This window comes from Drosophila arizonae, chromosome 3 (genome assembly GCF_054131065.1).
Source record: "Drosophila arizonae isolate 15081-1271.41 chromosome 3, UAZ_ARI_1.0, whole genome shotgun sequence".
Classification (NCBI taxonomy): domain Eukaryota; kingdom Metazoa; phylum Arthropoda; class Insecta; order Diptera; family Drosophilidae; genus Drosophila; species Drosophila arizonae.
Window position 1 is genome coordinate 26,865,924 of NC_142923.1, and position 22,989 is coordinate 26,888,912.

Genomic DNA, 22,989 nt, shown 5'->3' on the forward strand with positions numbered 1-22,989 from the left:
ATCAGCTGGCGTCATAAATAACAACAAAGTGGTATTTAAGCGCGCATTGCGTTGATTTTCCTGCTGGCTTTTTGTGGTCCTTTTGGCTGTTTGTTGTTGTCACATTTGCTGTTCTGCTCTTGCTTATATGGCCATTTTGGACCGTTGTTGTTGTTGTTGCTGTTGTTGATTTTGACTATAGTCAAAGTCATAAATATAAAGTGATAGATTCGACAAAGCGCAAATACTTCAAATAGGGCCAACTTCAAGCAATTTCAAGAGCATCGAGAGAAGCGAAAAGACAAACAAACAAAGCAACAGCACACACACACATGCCCATTTATCCACACTCTCACCCACACACACACACACACGAAATTCGTACGCCTAACTCAGCCTTGAGCTGTTTATCGAAGCAAAATTGAGTCGGAAATTCGCATTGCCCTTTGATTGATGTCAAAGACATAAATATCATGCGTGAGTGTGTGTGTGAGAGAGTGTGTGCATATGGGTGCCCGTATTCACGCTTGATTGAGAACACATTGAAAAGGTGTCAGAGCCGACATTCAGACAATTTTGATGGCATATTTCATTCGATGCCAATTCAGGGCAATAAATATTCCCCATTTTTTTTTTTTTTTTTCGTTTATGCCACGCATCTTTGTTCTGATTTTTCAACTTTAGCTCATAGGTCCCATATATGTATTTATTTATATATATTTATGTGTGTGCCTTTTGTTTTATTTATAAGCGGCGACGATGGCAAAACAAAAGGCTGAAAGCTCTACGTCAAAGCTGTCAATCGCAAATCAATCAAAAAGCCATTTTGTGGCACTGTTTGTTTGCTTTTTTCTTTCTTTTTATGGGAGCTTGAATAAAATATTTATTTTTATGAATTTATATTTATTTTCTCGACTCGAGGTCTGATTTAAATCAATATTTAAAGACTTTTGCGGAAAGTTCTGTTGCTTTGCAATAAAGGTCTTTCAATTTGAATGTGTGTTAGTCCAGTAGCAAGTAATTCACCTAAATATTATATTATTTTATTTACCATATACTGTTGCTTAAAGCGTGTTCAAGAAAAAATATAGAAGCCTAGCAAATTTTAAATTTATTTTATTATTATTTCTATTATTTAATTATTTTTGAGTCAGAAATTATTTTATAAAACTTGAGATTTTTAAGAAATTAATAATCAAGTTAAATATTGCTTACTTACACACATAATATAATATTCGGATGTGTATATGTATGTAGTATAATAATCACTTTGTCTCTATGCACCTATTTCTTTCAACAACTCCGATCGAAGCAAAAGCTCGTTGACAACTGAGTAACTGAAGTGTGAGTGCTCAAATAAGTAACAATAAGAACTCAATTAAAACGGTATTTGCTGCCGACCATCTACGCATAACATTCTGTTTATGTGTGTTAGGCTGTGGATCTTATTAGCAATTATAAGAGAAACGCTCCAGTCTGTCACTGCTAATAGACTCGATCGTGCAAATCGGCATTCGCAATCCACACTGTTAAAAGGCTCCGTGGGTTACTATCACTCAATTGTAATTCGTGGCAACTCATCATGTTGGTGTGTGTGAGGTTGTGGATCCTCTCAGCAACTATAAGAGAAGCACTCAATACGTCTTCCAGGCGCTTATTGCTAAGTCTGTTTGCTCGCTTATGCCGTTTACATACATACATCTATCACTCAGGCTGAATTTGTAGGTGTGCGTGAGAGAAGCACGCTTGCAAATTCTATTAGCAACGCTCTTTGTTTATCTTCCCACTGAGATTGATTAACTCTTCTCTTATAATCAAAACTCAACCGCTTCTCTTGGCTTACTTGCTTATTAAAATAACTCTATGTCGGAATGAGTAAAGCTTATTCTATGCGCGTTTGTTTACTTTCAATTCCACAGCTGTATTTATGAACTTGCAGAAACCAATGCAGCGTACAGAAAAATATACATATATCCATGCATATACATACATATATAAGCTAACGTAATGCATTTATATTATTAATTACAATATACATGCTTCTAACGAAATTCAAATAAATATCTATGTGTGGGATGGACGACTGGGTCGACACACCTTCCTGTCTGCATTATATGCGATAAATAATTTTAATTCTGAATATACATAAGAGGAATACAATTTTAATGCTACATCATATTTGTTTTCATTGAGCTTAATGGGATTATTGTTCGTATCGGGTTTCTTTTGAAAACAAACTCAAGTGTTTTTATCGACTGTGCAGTCGAAGCGAACAGCTTTTTTTTGCTCCTGTTATTCTTTCCATTTTACTTCTTGCTCTGGCTCCATTCTTTTTTAAGGGACTTTCGATGCACGAGTGCGTTTGCCAGCTCTTCGTCTGCTGTTTGCACATAGCCTTTGTCCAGACAAGCGATATGCTCCCGCTCCCACTCCCACACCCGTTCTCTCATTCTCATACCGGGAGTTCCGTTCGCTCAGCTCGGATCCAGTTCATTAGTGCAGTCGGTTGAGCGGCATTTCACGGACGCATGCCTTAAATAATTGCATTTTAAATGCAATCAACATTTTTGCTCGCAAATATTTTTGGTCAACCAGCCATGTTGTTATTGTTGCGCTTGTTGGTGCTGTTGTTGTAGCTGTCGTTGTTTGCTGCGCCAAGGATTAAAATTTGTTGCTTAAACCGCAATAAAACCACTCGCTATTTATGGCTAATTTGTTGTTGCGTTTTGTTGTTTGGTCTTGTTTTTTTTTCCGCAACTAATTTGTGACATGCACAATTTTTAGTAAAAAAGGAGCGGAGGCAGGACACGCGTGTCCTGTGGCCGCACAGACGTGGATATTGGTATTGACAGCGTCACAATGTCAGTGTCAATCAGCGTTTAAGCTGTTGCCCGCCTCTGAGTGCTGTTGCATTTTGGCTATGCGATTGATGGCATTTTTATTGCAGCAGATTTATTTGAACGGTAAAACGAGCAGCGAGCACACACACACACACATACCGATGTAAATACATGGCAATCACAAATGCACACACATACACTCGCTCTCCCACGCTCTCTTGCACGCTTAGCAAAGAGACTCTCACACACACACAAAGCGCTTGCTCTCACCCAAACACATCATACTCCTCTCTTGCACACACACATATGTATGTATATTTTCGGTGTGAAGCATTCACGGCCCGCTGCTAAGGTCTGGCGTGCATTCGAAATGAAAATGGAATAAAATACAAAATAAATTGTTGCTAGGTTGTGTTCTGCGGCTGTATTTTGTGGCTTAGTTTACTAACCACCTCCTCCTAGCCGCCCCCTTGAATATACCCCACCAGCCGTTCCTCTCCCCTACCCCAATTTGTTGGTTAGCTTTTGTGGCTGGTTTGATGTGCAGCATGCGAACTGCATTCCATTGCCGCTTCCGTACGTTTTATTCATTCTGTTAGCTGCCGTTGTTGTTGCAATTTTTTGTTGTTGTCAGTATTTTGTTGTTATCAGATTAATACGCACTTTTCCCGCATTTTAATTGAAATGACGGCGTTATTAGCACGAAATTGATTTGTGGCTTTTCTATTTAAACGGTTTGTAACAATTTTTGGGTAAACGTTTAGATCGCTTGCAATGCATAAACCCATAAACAGCCAAGCAACTAAGATATTGAAAACGAAATCAGTGGAGGACAGTTCTAGTATATATACACTGGTTACTAATGCATACAAATATATTGCTTAAGGAAACATATCTATATGAGGCAGCTCTAATAAAGCATAGATTTTAATTATTTTCTGCTTCAACTGTCTAGTCCGTCAGTTTAACCAAGAAAATTAGGCAATTACCGATTATATAAATAAAGCATATTTAAAAGGGCTGAAAGAGAAGTCTCAATTATCGATATGATATGATATTCAGGCTATGCCCTACTACTACTATATGCATAATTTAGGACAATTTATGATTTTCAGCAATTTGAGCTGAACTGTAATCTATGTATATAATGTATACAAAGTATACAAAGCATAAACCAAACAAAACTTAATTTTTCTATTATAGGGAATATATAAAGGAAAGAAGCATACAGGCTGTTATTGCAAAAAATTATAGTTTTCATAAATAATTTGAGTTTTTTAGGAGTGAAAATATTTTAGATTTATTTAAAAATTAATTTGTACGTTTTGCCAAATCATAATATTTAGTAACCCGTCCAAAATACTTATAAACTATGTAGAATTTATATCATTTTTGCAATTTCCTTATTATATAAATTATTTTAAGAAATCTAGGTTAAAAAAAATAAATAAAATAAATTAATGAAAATAACAACTACCAGAAATAAAAGGTTCCCAAAACTGCTTAATTTATTAATTGCGTACAATTTGTATTGATGTAGTTTTGCTACCTACACAATTTCAAACTTTGACAATTGCTTAATTTTGGTTTCAGTTTATTTTCATACAACATCTTAAATAAGCTCGCCGGCTCTAACCAGGCTAGCTAATTTATTTGCTCAGTACAGTTGGCAAATAAAACTACAAATCGTTCAGCTCTTTTCAGTCATTCAATAAAACGGCTAAAACTTTCAACAACTTATTGCTTTGAGAGGGCCAACACCCCCTTTCGCTCACTGTTGATTGCCTGCCTCTGCTCTTCTTCTTCGTTTTCTTCTTCAGTTTCATCTGGTTGTTAGTTGTGCGCTTTATGCTTGTGGCACTTTATAAATCTGAGATGCAGCGCCTGGCTGCAAGAAGGCGAATGGCAATAAAGTGCATTGCGTATTTGCAGCTAAACATGAAATGAAAATGGAAAATAGAAAATGGAAAATAAAGGAAAGAAATAAAAATAAAAAATAATAACTACAACAACTATGAAATGCAAACGTCAAGGAAATTTAATTAATTTTTAACGTTGGCGCCAAACACTTGGCCATGGCCCAAACAAAAAGCCAAAAGAGCTATTATAAGTTTTGCATTATGGCAACTGGCAACACGGGGAAAGCCAACGGCGACGCACTTGAAATATATATACAAAAAAAAAAAAAAAAAAACCATAAATATATACAAAATGAATGAAAAGAAAATGCCAAAGAGAGAGAAGGAGACAGGGAGAGGAATACGGAGGCTGGAAAACTGTGTGAAAATGATGAAAAAGTGCAGCGATGGCTATCAAAAAGGCAGATGCAGCTGTATAACTTGGCCGAGCACAAAGAGCCGAGCTTTCCTTTTTGTATCTTTAGGTGTGTAGGTAGACAGATAGATAGATAGGTGTGGGCCATACTCGTAGCCATGTACTTACCTTGAGCACCGTCACGCCACTCCTCAACCCCGTAATCAGGCAAAGCGTTAGCCGACTCAAATTTATTTCTATGACGTCTCTTGCCGTCTTTTTTTTATAATTTTATGCAGCAAGAATCAGCAAGACAGACAGTGAGAGAGAGGGAGAGAGAAATAGAGAGAGAGAGTGTGTAAGAGTTGGACGTGATTCTGGCACGGCACGAGGTATATGAATAATGACGGTTGGAGTTTTGTTTATTATCATTTTGTTGTTGCTGAAAATTTCGTGATTTTGTTTTGCAGGCAACATGAAAGAAATAGTCAGCAAGCGAGCTGAACAGGTTGGGCAAAGCATAAGAAAAAGCCGTATAAAAACGTATAATATATAGACGTAATAGTATTCCAAGTATTTTTATTTAATTTTTGCATTTATTTGCATTTAATAGACGTCTGCGAGAGAGGAGCGCAAACATGGCAAACAAACAAAAGTAAAGTAAATATGGTAAGACAAGCAAAAAAAAAAAAATGCACACAGAAAATAGCATGCAAGCCAATGGGAATGAGCGAGATGGAGAGAGAGGAAGAAAGTGTCTGAGGTAGAGAAACATGGTAAAGGGTTTACGTTACGAGTGGAACGTCAGTTAAGGGACTTTGTCCAGAGTTTGCTGGAAATATTTTTGAAGCTCTTGATGGAAGAGAATTTAGTCAGAAAATTACTTTAAAGCTTCTATACACACAATTCTACTGAAATTAATAAAACATTTATTTATTTATTTATTTATTTTTTTTTTTTTTTTTGAGTTATTTTTGAAGTCGTTGAGTGCTGATGATTTGCGGTGCACAAAGTTGATAAATAGAAAATTATGCAAAATCAATTTAGACGAAGGTTGAGTGAGTGGTGAATGGGTGCCTTATGATAGTTGTTAAATAAACATTTAGCACAGCCTTTGACTGTTTCCAGACTGAGAAACAAAAGCAAAGGCCTTTGGCTGCACTTACCATAGCTTCGATTCAACATGGCCATTTCGGATATTATTGCTGTTGTGGGCGTGGGCATTTCTGTGGTACGTAATCAAAATTGGAAAAAATTTACATTTTAATATTGATTTAGATGTGGTGTACCGAGGATATAGACAATTAAAATTTTTTTTTTTAACAAATATGTTCCAATAAAAAAATATTTATATGAAATTTAATATACTGTAAAACAAAAATATATCTTTTATAATTAAAAACATATTAAAAATATTAAAATAATTAATTTTTGAATAAATAATTTTAAAATAACAGAAGAAAACTTTACGCAATAAACAAAATTAATCAACTACAATATAATGAATAATATAATAAATATAATATAATTATTTTTATTTATTTGTTTACTTATGTATTTTTTTACTTATTTATTCAATAGCTTAAAGAGCTGAAATGAATTATATTTCAAACTACTAAAATATTTGAGTTTTCAGAATAAATATTTAATATGTACAAATAAATTTATGATGCCTTCAAAAAACTATTTCAGTCGTTTTTAAAATAATTGTGAAAAATAAATCATGGATAAAAAATTAAATATTATTTCTTTAAAAATATAAACTGCTCATTTGACAACTGTTATAAAATATACGAAACTATAAGAATACTTTATGGTATTTAAATAATGTCAACTCTTTGACAACCAGAAAAAACGAAAAAACCTTAAACTGATGAAAAATGCGAAGAAATTTTTTATGGCTGCTGCACAAATGCAGCAAATAAATTGCAGTAAATTAAAAAAATAGTTGAAAGTTAAAAAAAAAAAAAAAAATACAACAGTTAAATGTATATGCGAAATGTATATATATGTGCATGTGTGCGTTTGTCACTCACCGTCGAGCTTAATGTTGCCATCGGTTTCGCCCAGCGAGTTTTTTGCCACGCAGCGATAGGTGCCAAAATCGTTCGGGCCAACGGCGCGAATTTTTAACTTCATATATTTCGTATAACCGCTGACGGTTGATGTGGTCTCGTATTTATCGCCCGCCCGGGAAGTGTCTGCAATAAAACCAGAGAGAAACCGACAATTTGAATGAAATTCAACATGAAAATATATATAAAAATATACATATATATAATTTACAAAAAAAATTACAGCTTTAAAGTTTAGCTTAACAAACACAAAACTTTAAGAGCAAAGACAAAATAAATCAATTAATTAATGTCACCTGCATTTCTTAGTTCCTCCCTGTATGTGTGTGTTTGTTTGCTTGTGTGTTTGTGTGTGTGTTTTCAATGGCAACTCAAACTAATTACGCGCTTCTCGCCTCGCTTGTCCCTCACTCTCTCTTTCTCCCCCTCTCTCTCTCTTTCCCTGCCGCTCACTCTAGCCATCTGCGTGTATGTGTAATTAAAACTGCCGTAGTTCAATAGTAGGGGTGTTCCCTCTGCCCTGAACTAAATAAAACTTTTCTCATTAATCAGTGAAAATCTAAAAGAAAAACTTTTGTTCAATGCTCTTTACGTTTTTTTTTTCCTGCTTCTTCCAAGTTTATTTTTTCTGCTTCTTCCGCGTTGGCTTTAATTTCGCTGCCTATTTTTATGTTCTTTTTTTCAGGTCTAGCCTAGGCTCAGGTATATAGAGAAATACTATATTGGGCATAAGTAGAAGCATTAAATATATAAACTTAATTTCAGTTTGATTGTTTGGCGCAGTGTAAGGCGATATCGCATGTTGCTCAAACGCCATGTGTTGCCTCAAAGTGTGTGTGGGCTCATGTGTGTCTGTATATGTGTGTGTGTGTGACAAATGTCTTTTGGCAAAAACAATTTGCGTTGCGGCACATGCATGTTCCTCTTTCTTTTTCTTGTTCATTGTTTTTTTTTTTTTTTTTTTTTCTTCGGTTTTTTTATAGTCAGTCACCTTTTGTGACGCCGCAGTTTCTCAGATACTTTTCGTGCGGTATTATAAGCCGCTCCGACACGCAAATATATAATTTAACTCATAATCAAAGGCAGCAGAGCTCCAGCAGCAGCAGCAGCAGAGACCTCGACATATGCGATTCGGCGCAACTTTATACTTTTAATACACCGCCATTCGATATTGGGACATAAAACAGAAGTTGCTTGTTTTTTTTCTATATTTTTTTTTTTTTTTTTTTTTTTTTTTTTGTCGGGCTGACTGTGGCATGCATCAGCGGTAGTCTGTGAGAGAATTGCTTGTCCTGTCCCTGACTAAGTCTGTGATAAATGGCATATGCCAGCGACAGTTGCCGAGAGGGCTGTTTGACAAGTTGTTGGGCTCCTTTTGGGCAGAATTGGGTTAGAATTGAGACAGCATTGAAAGATATCGGAAAGAGCGTGCATATGAGAGGGGAGGGGAGAACACGCATACCCATTAAATGATGATGTCCTTTATAATTCTATATTTTACATGGCACATAATTTGCCTTTGGCTATATAAATAATTGTAGTTAATACCTGAATCTGTATTAATTCGAAATGTTATTTTATATGTAAATATTAAATAATTACACGGACCTAAATAAACAAGCACCAACATGAGCATAACCAAACTGTAAAGAAATTTATGATTTATAACTGAAAAAATTTATGAAATATATGTAATATTTATATTTGAAAATATAAAATATTTCATTGAAAATATTGAGAGATAGAGAATGCCATATTTCCTTCCTTATCTCAGGTATTAGATTGCAGCTCTGGTAACTTCAGAGAATTATTTTTCCTAAGCTTAGCTATTTACACACATATGTATACCTCTTTCTGTCTATATCCCTCTCGTTCTCTCGCTATATACATATGTGAGCACAATTTTATTAATTTTTATATTCGCATTTTTTTTATATATTCAAATGAGTCTTAGCTCTGCATCATTTCCAGCTATATATAGTTATTTCTGTCATTATCCATTTTTAAATAATTTGCATATATGTATATACATATATAACTACATTTACATATATAGCAGTAACTGTTTGTCTACTTTTAAAATTTTAATTATTTTTTTTTTTTTTATATTTATTATAAATAAGTATTAATTATTTTTATTTTATTCACTTCTTCTTTTCCATTCATATTTACAATTCAATTCAAATATATTTCCAACTGTCTCATCGACTCTTGATTTCATGTATGTTGCGCTTCTTCTTTAGCTTGAACCACTTCTTAATTTTCAATCTGCAAACTGAACTAGATAACTTTCTTTTCCTAGTCTCTTTGGCCACCCTACTTCAGCGGTACACACACACACACTTACGCATACATCCATACTAGTTTCCATGCGTTTCACTGCGGAATCGCTTAAAATTTATTACCCAAAAAGTTTTTGGTGTCTGTTTGCCATGCATCATGCGCGACGCCACCGAAAATGTTCATATCTGCAGCTCGCGTTTTGTTTGCTGCCTATGCGTGTGTGCATATGAAATGTCTCTACAACCTGGGCTATAATTTGCCCAACACACACACACACACACACACGCATACTCCAGAATGTCGTGTCACTTATATATATTTGTGTGTGGGTGTGTGTGGCATATCGAACAAACAAATAGCATTTAAGCATAAAAATAAGATATAAGCATGTTAGTCTAGCTATTATAATTTCTATGCTCATGACTCGCAATAGCTGAGTCATCAGCTGAGAATCATAAAAGAAGAATAGAAAAAAAAACAACAGCTGAATGCTAGCTCTTTTGGGTTCCATGAATATTTTGCCCTGAAAAGTATGCTATGATTTTTTTCTATATGAGTTTTATTGATTTCTGCATTTAAGCCTGCGACATTTTAATTATATTCAATTTTCATTTATTTTGACGGTACACAACTGAGCTGAGTTTATCCTTTTGGCCCTCGCCTGGGTGTGTGTGTGTGTTTGCCAATGTGATTATGTTCAAATAATTTCCGCTGCAACATAATATTTCTAACATCTGTCTATCTGTTTATCTGCCTGTGTGAATATTTGGCTCATCTGATATAGTTTTTAGCTGCTATCATATTTATCAATTCAATTCCGTTTCCATTATCGATATAATATTTACCAAATGCGATTTCCAGTTTTTGCTTATATACCATATTACATTTCTCGACCCACTCTGCCACAGCTCAGTGATCAATTAAAAGCAATTGTTTTGCAGCAAACTTTGCTGTAATTTAATTAGTTATCAATTAAAGCGAATTGCGAATATGGTAATCAGTAAAATATGAGATTCAGAGACAGATTGATACACATGTTTCCACTATAAATATGTAGGTATGCGTGATTATAGGCATGCACGTTGCTTATGTTCCAATTATGCTCAGATTGTTTGTATTAATTAAATGTGTGCCTGAGGTCGTTTTTACAGTAATTAAATGTTCATTTGCATATATTAATATTTATATACATACATATTTTATTTTGATATATATGTATAACAAATTGTTTAGTTAAACTATGTATATATTGATGTTGATCTGTCATTAATAAAACTTAAATATTTCTTTTAATAAGTATTCAACATAGAAATAATGTGAAAGATAAATTTAAAATAAAAATCGAATTAAGCGCCAGTGCTGCATACCTGCAGCTGCTGAAAGAGCGGCAGGTAAAACTGAACTACAAGACTTTTGCATCTCTCTGAATCTCTCTCTCTCTCCCTCTCGCTCTTTCTCTTACACATGTTGCAGTTGCCTATAGGCTTCAATCCTGCATGATGGCGACTCATAAAATTTTTCAAATATATAAGCATTGCATTTTCGGATAAAGAAAAGAAGAAAATGAAAGAAAATTTATAAATACAGTCGAATCCCGATAATTTGAATTTCTGTGTAAATCGAAAAAAAAATCTGATTCCCTAGCCATTTTGAATTGTCGGGACTTGACTGTGTGTAAAAGTATTTGCTTAAGTCAGCGTAAACATTTCATTTAGTAAATCGAATAATCGATTATATGTAAAAAAAAAAAAAAAAAAAAAAAAAAAAAAAAAAAACATTTTTGTTCCTGAATAAAATAAGAGATACTTATTAAGATATATATAAATATCTTAAAATATGACAAATGGGTTTTATCAGATATATTTATCAGATTACAAAAAATATGATTAAAAGTCGATATATGTATGTATATATGTATGTATATTTGTTAAAGCCGGCAAGTACAGAAGCTCTCAACTACCATGAGAAGCAAAAAGAAGGAACATTTAAGTACTTAAGCAGCTTTTCAGCTAGGCCGCGGTGCAGTTGGCCCTTTCGCCTTTAAATGCGCTTTCTGGCTGGATTCTTAGAGCTGCAGGCGCCGTCAGCTGTCAAGCATAGCAGCGATGCAGACAATCACTTTTAAAGCTCTACAATGTGACATTAACAGCTCAACAGTTGCTGTGCATGTTTTTCGAATGCCTGTCACTCAGTGCGTATGAGTAATGCAAAAAAGAAATCGCCACAGCAGGAGCAGCAGGAGCAGCACCCCACGTCATTGTTTGCCAATGGATTTTCATTTGTTTTCATTTCAGTTGCAGTTGCAGTTGCAGTTGCCTCTGCCTCAGTTGCCTCTGGCAATGGCAGTGGCAGTTGCAGTGGCAGTGGCACTGACTGTGTGTGGCAACGTCAGCGGCTTAACTTATTTTTTGGGCTTACGCCGTGATGCGAGTTTTAATTTTTGCCATTTTACATGACAATTTTCAGGCGCAATATTCTGGCCTTGGCCGCACAGCATGTTGATTACATTTTAAGCTCATTTACAAACGCTCGTCCACATAATAAACCGGGCTACAATGCAAAGGCCCCCCGCTTTTGGTCAAGATTGGAGTTATTTCACATATGCCTACACAACCATACACACTTCTGCACAGAGTATATACACATAGAGTCAACCACACAACGTTGCCAGTAAGTAGAGCTTAAAAAGCTGGCTGGCATTTAACATTTACCTGATATTATCATGTCGCCTCGTTCCGTCGTCCAGTAGTTAATAGAGGCCGGATATGCCTCAGTGTGGCACTCCAGCATGACGTCCTGGCCCAAATAGGCGCCTTCTAGCTGATTTGGTATGGACAGCATGGGCGGAACTGAAAAATGTCAGAGCAAAGGTATTTTAGAATTAGAAGGCATATTTCTAAAGCTGTTGATAGAGGCAAGAATATTTATTTAGAAAATATATTTATTTAAATCATTAATTATAGATACAAAAAACATGTAACTAAATAACATTAAAATATTTAAAATATAAAAAAAAATATATATATAAATAAATATGTTCACAGTTACCTATTTTTATTTATTTAAAATGCATTTTCAAAATATATATTCAATTATTCATAAATTGCATATTTATTAAATAATATAAATATATTTTATATAGCTACATATTACAGTTACCTTTTTAAATTATGTGAGAAAAACACATTTATCAAGTCGTCCCACTAACCTATATATTATTTCGCTCGTCCATTAGGCTTTTTACTATTTGAGTAATATGCAGTCGGCCGAGTCAGATTTTAGTGTTCTTACTTATTAAAATAATAATAAATGGACCAGACTTATGCATATTGTCAACCCTTTAATCTAGTGCATCTATTGTGAGTGTGGCCTATTACATATCATTATCTTATCGCTGAGTTTGTAAGACTCCATGTTGGGCATACTTATCATATTTCTATGTTCATGCATGTTCATGAACACAATCAAAACATATTTTATTACAAAATTTGAGCCAATAATAATTTGTAAGCTGTACCAAAGTATTTAGGTGTGAACTGTGAACTTTTTAATAGAATATAATATTGGGAATAAATGAACTGTAGTCAGATGTAAATTCATTAGTCTTATAAGTTCTTTGAATAGTAATGGGACATCAGCAGAAGCTAGTCAATGGTTAATTGCTCTCTCCTAAGGCATGGTAAATTTGAAAAGGAAAATACCCAAACATATACAAATATTCCAATATATTATAAACGTAAGCAATTAAATATATGTTCTGCACGTTTCTTCATTGCAAATTATAGAATTCCGATCCCATTTATGACTCTATAAACTTTGATGGACTTTTGGCAATAGTATAGCTGTGTATATAAGCGATATTTTTGCTGATCAACAAATTTTCAATTTCCATCAGAGATTTTGCAAAAGCAATTTTCGCTTGGATTTTACGTGAGTTTGCAAACTGTTTTTGGATTAAAATGCATTCGGTCATTAAAAGTGCGCCTGTTAAGCGTGAGATTGTGCCTGGGTGTGTGTAAATAGCTTTTGTTGCTGCAATGGCCGCTAGCTATGTATGGGTGTATGGGTGTATGTGTGTGTGTGGCAGTAACAACAGAAGCACTCTGATGGCATTGGCAACGCATTTTCGCCACGTACACAGCACTGGGGCACAAAATAACACCTGCTGACAAACAAACAAACAAAACGCCCACAAACAAGGCGAAATGAGCGCATACACACAACAAATACACGCACACGCACACGCTCACACACACACACACACACATGCGCTCATACAGACGCACAGGTAAATTAATTTAACGTGACTGCAGCTTTGGTCGATTTTCGGCCAAGTGAGTGCACCTCGAAGCACTGCCTCCTGCCCCCAGATTCCTGCCCCAGGCTGCTGCCCCGTCCGGCCAGTCGGCAGCGCTGGGCTCCTATTTTCGTGTGCCAATGTTGAGGACACGCTGCGGTTATTGCCCCGAGGCAGCAACAGCCAAGCGGCACAAAGAGGAGAAGGGGTAGGGCGGGGGCTGCATAGCTTTGTTTGTGTGTGTGCGAGTGTGTGTATTTTACGCATTTAACAACGCGCATGGACCCAACGTCACATAAATGTTGCATAACATTTGTAGCCCCCAAATGGATTTAACGCGTTACCTCACGTCCAACTGAATATAAGAATTGTATGTTGCACAATTCGTTAACGGTAAAGTTGTTTGCATTAATTGGACTTCAAATGGACCAAAGAAAGATAAACGACTGAGCCAAGAATAATAAATAATATAGATAAACTAATGATCAAAAATAGTAAATGAATAAAAATAATAATAAATAAATAATTTTTTAAGTGAATAAATTAAATTAAAGTAATTACGAAATATTACAATTAAATAAGCAAAATGTAAAATAAAATAAACAAATGTTTATGAAAATAAAATTAAGTGAATTAGTAAAAAGCAAATATATATTTTAATTATTAATTTAAAAAAAAAAAAACCTAAAAAATAAACATATATCTAAATGACTAAGGAAACGCATTTTCAAATTTATTTATAAATAGAGAAAAAAACAATTAATTAAATTTAAGAAGAAAGCAATTAAACTTAATATTAAATAAAATAAGAGATGAAATCAAATATGCAAAAATATAATTACATAAAAAATGTTAACTAAGAAATTAACAAAGAACCAGAGCACAAATTAAAAATAAACAAATAAACTTTACAAATATTGCTAATATTTAAATGAATTGTATAAATCTTTAAATGAATTAATAATAAATAAAATAGTAAAGCATATTAATGAATATACAAAATAAATATTACAATTTTTTTTTTTTTTTTTTTAATTTTTGATTTAACTAACAAACAAAATCAGTATGCATGAATAAAAAAGTAAACTAAATTATTGAATATATAAATTATTATATAACTGTAAAAAAGAGCTCTTAGCCTAGATTTTTTTGTATGTAATTTAATGCCAACAATTTGTATTATTTAAAACTATGTTTCTTTAATTGAACTGTAATTATTTAATTGATCTCTATATAAGCCCTCATACGAAAGTTCGTCGCTGGAAATACTCACATTGAACTCGCAAATGGACGCGCTTGCTAATCGATGGCGGAACACCGTTGGATGCCACGCAGAGATAGGCCGCCATGTGGAGACGACTCACTTTGGTGATGTGCAGCAGCTCGCCATCGACGACATTGACTGTGTGGGGGAGAGCGCATTGAGGAGATGAATTGCGTGCAGGGATTGTGATTGTGAGATGCGTGGCTGTTTACTCACCGTGCTCTCCGCCAATTAGCATTTCCTCGCCGTCCTCGCGTCGCCACATGACGTAGGGCTCCGGATAGCCGCGCGCCTTGCACATCAGCGACACATTCTGCCCCTCCCGGACGACCATGTCATTGCTGGTCATGCCCTCGACTATCATGGGTGGCACTGCGTCGACAAAGAATCAGTTATGTGCCTTGCGGTCCAGCTGTCAGCGCATGGCTCTGCCCAATCTACTTACCCACCACCTGCAGGTAGCCCTTCCTCGAACGCATCGGATCCTACAACGAACAACGGGCACAAATCAATTCAACTTCTTTGCTCTTTAAAGACAGACTTCACGAACTTACAGTATTCACCTGGCACATGTACCAGCCGCGATCTGTTTCCTCCACCTCCTTGATATGCAAATACCACTGATATAGGGAAAGTTTAAGATATATTAAAAAAAGCTTAATTCAACTTTGAATTAATTGTAAGTAACATTTTAAATATAACTGAATATTTAAGAAAATAATTCAATATTTTATTTTTAAAATATATATTTTTTTTAATATTAATTTTAAATTATGATTGAAAATACAAGACTTAACTACATACATGCAAACTTTTAACTATTTTTTCAATAATTTAAAATTATAAATTGAGTAAATGTTTGTTGTTGTTGTTTTTTTTTATAATTTTTTTTTTTTTTTGCTTTTGATTTTTAGATATAATTATTATTCAGATTAGTTATTATAAAAAGAATATGAATATATAAATACGATCAATTAATAGAACGAACCAAGGAAAAAAATCTATATAGATTATACAATTATATTTATCATTATTATTATCATTGATTTTTTATTATAAAAAAAATATATTAAGTAAAAATAATATTTAAAACAATTGTATTTATCATTGTTTTTTCATAAATAAATAAATATATATTTAGTATACAAAATTATTATATTAAGTTAAATAACAATTATATCTATTTATCATTATTTTTTATCATAAATAAATAGATACATTAAATAAACAGATTAATACCGATAAAATTTTAAAAATGTATACATATATTTTAATTTAGTTTAATAATTTTAGATTGAAATGAAGTTTTATTTTCTTAAATGATATTCGAAATCAGTTGTCTTCAAATTATACTTCAAAAACTCTATAATAAATACTGAACACATTTTTATACTTAAAATAATAAAAATATTGAATCAAAAATCAATGTAAATATCTTCTGCGAATGCTTACCGATCGATGATCATTGTAGGTCAAACTGATGCGATTATTTTGTGATATCACGTTGTGATGTATGGAGAGTATTGTCTGGGTATCGACGCGCACCCAGGCCACTTTATAGCCCTTTAGATTCTCAACGACACAGGCGAGCAGTGCATCGCGGCCAATGGAGACGGTCACATTGGCAATGGGTTCCGCAAATCGGGGCATGTCCGCATCTGTGAAAGTTCAAACAAAATGACTCTCAGTTAATTCAAAGCTTCTTTGAATGACATTCGATTTTCCTCACAAATGTCAAATAATATTTTCTTTCTTGCACTTGTGCAGACTCTCGCTAGCGCACATTGCGTATACATACTGCTCGACTGCAAATCAAATAATACAGCTTATATGTTATATTAATTACCGTCCAGTGCCGTTTGCTGTGGGTCCACGCGAGCATGTTTGCCTGCAAAGGAAGGAGGAAAGGTTGTTAGAAAATTTAATTATATTTTTTGGTTGTGTGGTCAAATAATTTCATTGGCTGAATAGCCGCATTCGCTGGCTGCCCGTTCGTATACGTAATAAATAAAAATTAATTAGCGCCAACTAGGAGCAAAAACTTTCCGTCCTGCCGTGTCCTGTCCTGTACTCTGTGCGGACTCTGCTGCTGTCGCCTTATTTTTGCTGATGCGACAATTTTCGCGCTGCTCTTTCAGTTTGTGCTGCGTTTTTATTGTTTTTTATTTTCTGTAGTTTTTGTTTCTTTCTCGGTGACAAAAGTTCAAGTTTAATTGTTTTTCGTCGCAAATTGCAGCGTTTGCAGTTTTCGCCCTGTGAGAGCCAGGACAGGAACAAAAAGTTTCATATTACAGGAAATATTTTGTTATGTGGCCAGAGGTTGGGGACTTGTATGAATTACAATTTTCGACAGGATATTGCAAAATGGATTTATTAAAAAACATTATTTATTTCATTGTTAATAGTAGAAAATATCGCACTTGAATATATATATCAATTTAAGGTTCTGCCTTGTACTGTAGATATTAATTTGAAGTCTATAATAACTTCCAAAATTATTATATTATTTTAAATATGAAGAGTGGTTATCGTTTTCTTCCAGAGTACATATATTTGCACTCCTCATATCTAGAATTTATAGAATTGATAATGAATAAAGTCTTTATTGAATTGAAAACAAAAAAATTTTTTTTTTGTCTTTGTGGGTCCTTGAAAATCTGAACTCTTTATAAGACGAGAATGCCAGCGAATGTAATTTCAGTCTCTAATAAACCCCTTTTCTTTCTTAAATATTAACACACATATTATATATATATTTTAATTAGATACATTAATTAATGATTTAAAATCAAATTCATTTAAGTCAAACCGTGGTGCAATATCTCGCAAATCTATGAAGTAGCGAGAATGCAATTAGTCGCTGTGCTCCATTTATGGCCCACCCCTCCCTTAATGGGCTCTGCAGTTATTGTCCAAGTCAAGTCAGCTTTTAAGGACATCAACCTGCCGTGTCGAATGTCATTGCACGTTACAAAACTGCTGAAGTTTCCACTTCTGCTCTCTGCCCCAAGCAACGGCCACTTGCAAATGTTCGACAAAACATTTAAGAAATTTGAGTTAGCTGCAAATCTCATTCCGGTCAATGTCTGTGTGTTTGTCTGTGTGTGTGTGTGGCTGTGTTAGCTGGAAAAGCTGTTCGTAAAATAAAACTGGTAAATTGAAAAACGCTTAAGCATTTTTACAGCTTTTAGCACGGCATTGCATATTGAATTACGTTGCGAAGGCGACAGGAGACAGGAGTCGGCAGCTAGAGCAGCTGCAAACCCTTGCGCCACGCCCCGCTCCTGCCCACTAGCTGGGGGTCGTCGCCAAAAGCCATGTCCAATCTCCAATTCCCTCTGGACTTTTGCCACTTTTCAACTTTCGAGTCCAGCTTCTCCCGGTTGCTCCTCCGGCCCCCTTCAGTTCGTAGCAACTCCTGTTTATGCTTTTTCTTCGTTTTCCCTGCTCTATTTTTCTGTTTTCCTTTTTTTGGGGGGAGGGGGATAGCGAAAAATGCTCAACACGATTTTCGCTGTTGATTTACGTTTTAGCACGTTTTTCGTCTAGATGGGCGCTCTGTTTTTTCGGGTGTAAAGGGTAATACGTCGAGCTCCCCATTGCAGTAGGGTGTCTCCCGCGCTTTCTTTCTCTCTCACCCTCTATTCTATTTCACCTGTCATAGCACTTGCACTTGCACCATTTTTTTTTTTATTTTTATCCTTCACAAGTTTTTTTTCGCAAATGTCGAGCTTGCAATTTAATGAGTAATTTTTTTTTTTTTTTTTTTTTTTTTTTTTCATCAGCTTTTTGCTTTGCCAGGCGATTTGTCTGAGCATTTGCGTAATGCTAGATAAGCAGGTGAAGACAGCAAATGCCAGCTGCGTGTTATGAATTTCAGTTAAAGTGTTAGATGCGATATTTGGCAAATGTTTTAAGTATATATGTTCAGGCATGTACATACAAGTATACAGAGATGCAGACATACATCCTAGGAAATAGTACAATAGAAATAGCTAAACAACACATGTGTGGCTCCTTACAAACTCTGAGATGGATTAAGATTATATGATAGACCTTGTAATATAGTAGATATAATATCTCGTTTTAATAGACGGCGCTTTATTCGTAATATTTCCTTTCAGTTTGATAACGCCTAAAGTATTTAATTTTTTTCCAATTGCTAATATGAATATTTACAAATTTTCATAAGAAATGATTTGTAAGTACACTGAAAAAATAAGTCATTTATAATAACTCAGTAATTAAATAAAACACGTGAACTCCAAATTAAAAAACACTCCTTTTAATAATATATGAGTTAACATTAATAAATATCATCCCTATCGTATATAAATAAATAGGTATTTTATATTTTACTTATATAAACCATATAATTAATAAATAAATATCAAAATAATCAGAATTTTTTAATTATAAGTAATAGTGAACATATATATATTTTTTAATATAATTTTTTTTAAAATTAAATTTTAATAAATAAAATAAAAATGATAAATAAATATTTATATCTAAATATATATATATAAATAATTAAATAAATATAATATATAAATAATTTTTATTTTAAATATGTAATTTAAAATTTAAATTAAGTTTTTAGCTTTTCCAAATAATTTGAAATATATTTTTGTAGTTTTTGTTATTCCTAAAAAAAAATCATAGCATTTTAATTATATTTTTCTAATTTTCAGCAAATTAAAAACAGAGAGCACTCGTATTTTTTTCGGTTTTTTTATTTTTATTTTTTATTTTTCAAATACGCTCAATTGGCTCTGTCAGTTTTAGGCAGCTGCTGGCGCATCACCTGGTAGCACCTGTTCTCAGGCAATCAGTCAGCGCAATGTCCACTTGGCTCGCTCATGATCTGACGCTCATATGTGTGTCTGGCCCCCTCACCTTTGCCAAAGGCAAAAAAAAAGAAGGCCAGAGCAACTGAATAGGGCTTTTTATGCTAACGCAGCTGACCATTCAATTTATCAGGCTCGCCCACGGCTCCGTTTCGTGGCATTTCGTGCCGTTCAGCTGCTGCTTTGGTTTTCGGACTTTGGGCAAACAAAAACGCGCTGAAAAGTCGGCGCCCGTTTCAATGAGCCGTCTCCGTTGAGTGGGCAAAAAGCAGCGCCAAAGCAAATTTGACTGCGATTTTTTTTTTTCTAATTTTTTTTTCCTATTTTTTATTTTACCTTTTTTATTGGTTTGTTTTTGATTTCAAGCGAGTAAACACAAATTGTCGGCATACTTTCAGTCGCCTCGCTGGCCATTTAAAGCGCAGCTCAGGTTTACGGCAAATTTATGGGCCGCTTAACATTTGAATAGCCCACATGGCCCGCCCTCAAGCCCACTCCAACACTCCTTTTCGACTGCAAATGCAAATGGCGAATCTGCACGTCTTTTTGCCTGCACTAAAATGAGTCGTTCGCATTTACGCGACTGCCAGGAAATGGACAAATCATTGAGGTAGCCGGCACACAAGACACAGCACCAATGCACAGAACGTCTGTCTGTCTGTCTGTGTGTGTCCACCTTGGCCAGAAGGGAATCTAATCTCGGCTGCTTGCACCAACCAAATGGACGTCATAAACAAAACGCACACACAATAAGAGGGCAAACTCTATGGCAAACGTGCCGCCTACTCCGTTTTTATGCTCGCTCTCAGGTTGTGGCCGCAAGGCAGGCGCACAGTGGGGCAATCATCTGGCGAAATTTAATAGATCGTTGTGGTCAGCCTGACAAAGCTTTTAATGCAAACTATTTTTTAATTGAATTGATTTCAATTCATTGAATTATTAATTTTGATTACTTTAATTTATGACTTAATAAACCAAATTAAAAAAAAAAAAAACTTTTTAAATTAGGTTTATTAAAATTAGTTTAAGTTCTACAAATTTGAGTAAAAAGTAAGATTTCAAAGTTTTTCCAATTAAATGTAAATATATAAGTATTTGTTTATTTATTTATTTGTTTTTTTTTTTTTTTTGGTTTGTCAACTTTTTAGAAAAACCTTCTTTCTCTCTCTCTCTCTCTCTCTGTCAGTGCCTGTCTTTCCATCTTTTTCTCTCTCTATCTTTCTTTAACCTTTTGTTTTCGTATCTGTCGCTTTTAGTCTATTTTCCATTTTTGCAATATTTATCTCTCAGCATGTTCCTCTTAAGACCTGCTGGATCGGGTCTTGACTTAAACATCTCCACATTTGTCAGGAATATATGTATATACCCACATATTTTTCTTAACATAAAGATAAATTATATTATTTAATTATGATATTAATTAATTAAATTAATGTAATTCTCTGTTCAGATTCAGTCATCAATAAGGTAACGGTACGCTAAGCTGCAAATAAATATATTTTAAAATTTCTCATAAAGAAATGCATGTTCCTCTCGTAATTTTTATAGGTCTCTTAACTTCTAGCTCTTGCTCTCTCCTTTCATTTCCGTCCTTCTTTCTATCTCTCTCTTTCACTCTCTCTCCTTCGCCTTCTTCTTCACACAACTTTAACCTTGTTCGTGACTTTTTTTCTTGATCTCTTTTCCTATCTATCTATCTAACTATCTCATTTCCTATATCTCCAGCTAAATTTTTTTTCGCATTATCTTAATTTCTCTCTCATTCTCTCTTGCTCTCGCTCATTCTCACCTCTCTCTCTTTCAGCCAGCCTACTATATTCTGATTCTGGGTCGTTTTTTTCGACCCACTGTGCTGGCGCCTTGACCCTTGTTGCCCTTTTTTCGGCTTACTTTTTATGAGACCATCTTTTGGTTCTGGACATGTTTTTGTTGTTGTTTTTTACTGTTTCTTTTTCGGCTGTTGCCTGGCCGGATTTGGTAGGCGGGGCTTCGTTTGGTTTACGCGCCTGCCACGCCCGCCCGTTTATTGTCGTTTATTTGTCTTTTCGCCATTTTTATATTTACGCATATAATCGCTTTCATCGCTTGCCGCCTTGGGAGCGTATCGAGCCTGGGCTAGGGCACGGGCCTATATTGGCTCAGGCTTGTCCATGTGCGTCTTTTTTTTCGCTTTCTGGTTGAGCCTGCGGCTTGCGGCTGCTTGTTGAGTCGTGCGAGGCGGGTCTGGTCTCGCTTATAAATATGATGTTATCGCTTTTTATGGTCCATTTTTATTGCCAGCAATCAGTCTTCTGTTTTGTTTGCTGATTGCCAGCCATTATTCAAATGTATTTGTTTAATTCCCGGAGATCGGCGCTGGGCTGGGCGAGCACAAATCATTTTAAATCCGCAATATGTCAACAAAAATATATTTGAGAGCCGTGGACCGTGGGGCGCTTGGGCAGCTCGTTATGGCTTATGGGCTGGTCATTATCCTTAAAAAGTGTTGCGTACATTGAGATATATATCAACCTAGATAGAGAGAGAGAAGGGTGAGGGAGAGGGAAAGAGAGAGGGAGTGACTGCCAGCCTTGACTATTGCTACCAATCAGGCCAATCCAATCTCACGCACATTTGACATTTGACAGTTACCTAATCATCTGAAGCTCATAATCACATTGCGTGTACGTAATTAGTTTTGAGTTAATGAGCAGCCAGAGATGTTGGCCCTCACACTCGCCCTCTCACTCCCACTCTCGCCCTCTCTGCCTCTGCCTTTCTCGCCCTATCTCTTTTTCGCCTCAGGCCGCCATTGTGTATGCACTTTATTGACAAACGAGCTGATTAAATATCAGCTCTGGTTCATTATGCAATTAAATCACTTCAGCTTTGCTTCATTGCCAGCTTGTACAGTCGTGTCCACATATATATGTATATGTACATGTATTGCACTTTAAAGCCAAAGCTTATTTACATTATAGCTTACGTTTGGCTTATTAATTGTGAGTGTGCCAACTAATAGCGAATAATTTCAGTTTAATTTAGACACAAACAATAATTGACTGTGTCAGATTAAGAGTTAGTTTGGGCTAATATTTATCGTTTAATTAAATTTTATTTTAATAGCGAAATTTATTGAAATTCAATTTGTGCACATTAATAATTCTTA

General features: G+C 34.8%; 1 protein-coding gene across 5 annotated transcripts in view; it reads right to left on the bottom strand.

Annotated features, from left to right (window-relative positions):
- DIP-kappa (Dpr-interacting protein kappa) overlaps positions 1–22,989 on the bottom strand; it is a 99,811-nt gene that overhangs the window by 8,341 nt on the left and 68,481 nt on the right. For 4 of the 5 annotated variants that reach the window (XM_089463493.1, XM_089463496.1, XM_089463492.1 and 1 more), the window contains exons 3-12: positions 16,838–16,879; positions 16,444–16,649; positions 15,546–15,611; positions 15,437–15,476; positions 15,208–15,363; positions 15,001–15,129; positions 12,142–12,279; positions 7,109–7,273; positions 6,239–6,298; positions 5,262–5,348 (exon numbers count right to left, since the gene is read on the bottom strand). In XM_089463493.1, coding sequence (XP_089319619.1) covers positions 5,262–5,348; positions 6,239–6,298; positions 7,109–7,273; positions 12,142–12,279; positions 15,001–15,129; positions 15,208–15,363; positions 15,437–15,476; positions 15,546–15,611; positions 16,444–16,649; positions 16,838–16,879 — 1,089 coding nt within the window. The remainder of the gene's footprint in view (positions 1–5,261; positions 5,349–6,238; positions 6,299–7,108; positions 7,274–12,141; positions 12,280–15,000; positions 15,130–15,207; positions 15,364–15,436; positions 15,477–15,545; positions 15,612–16,443; positions 16,650–16,837; positions 16,880–22,989) is intronic. The other variant, XM_089463495.1, reaches the window with a different exon arrangement.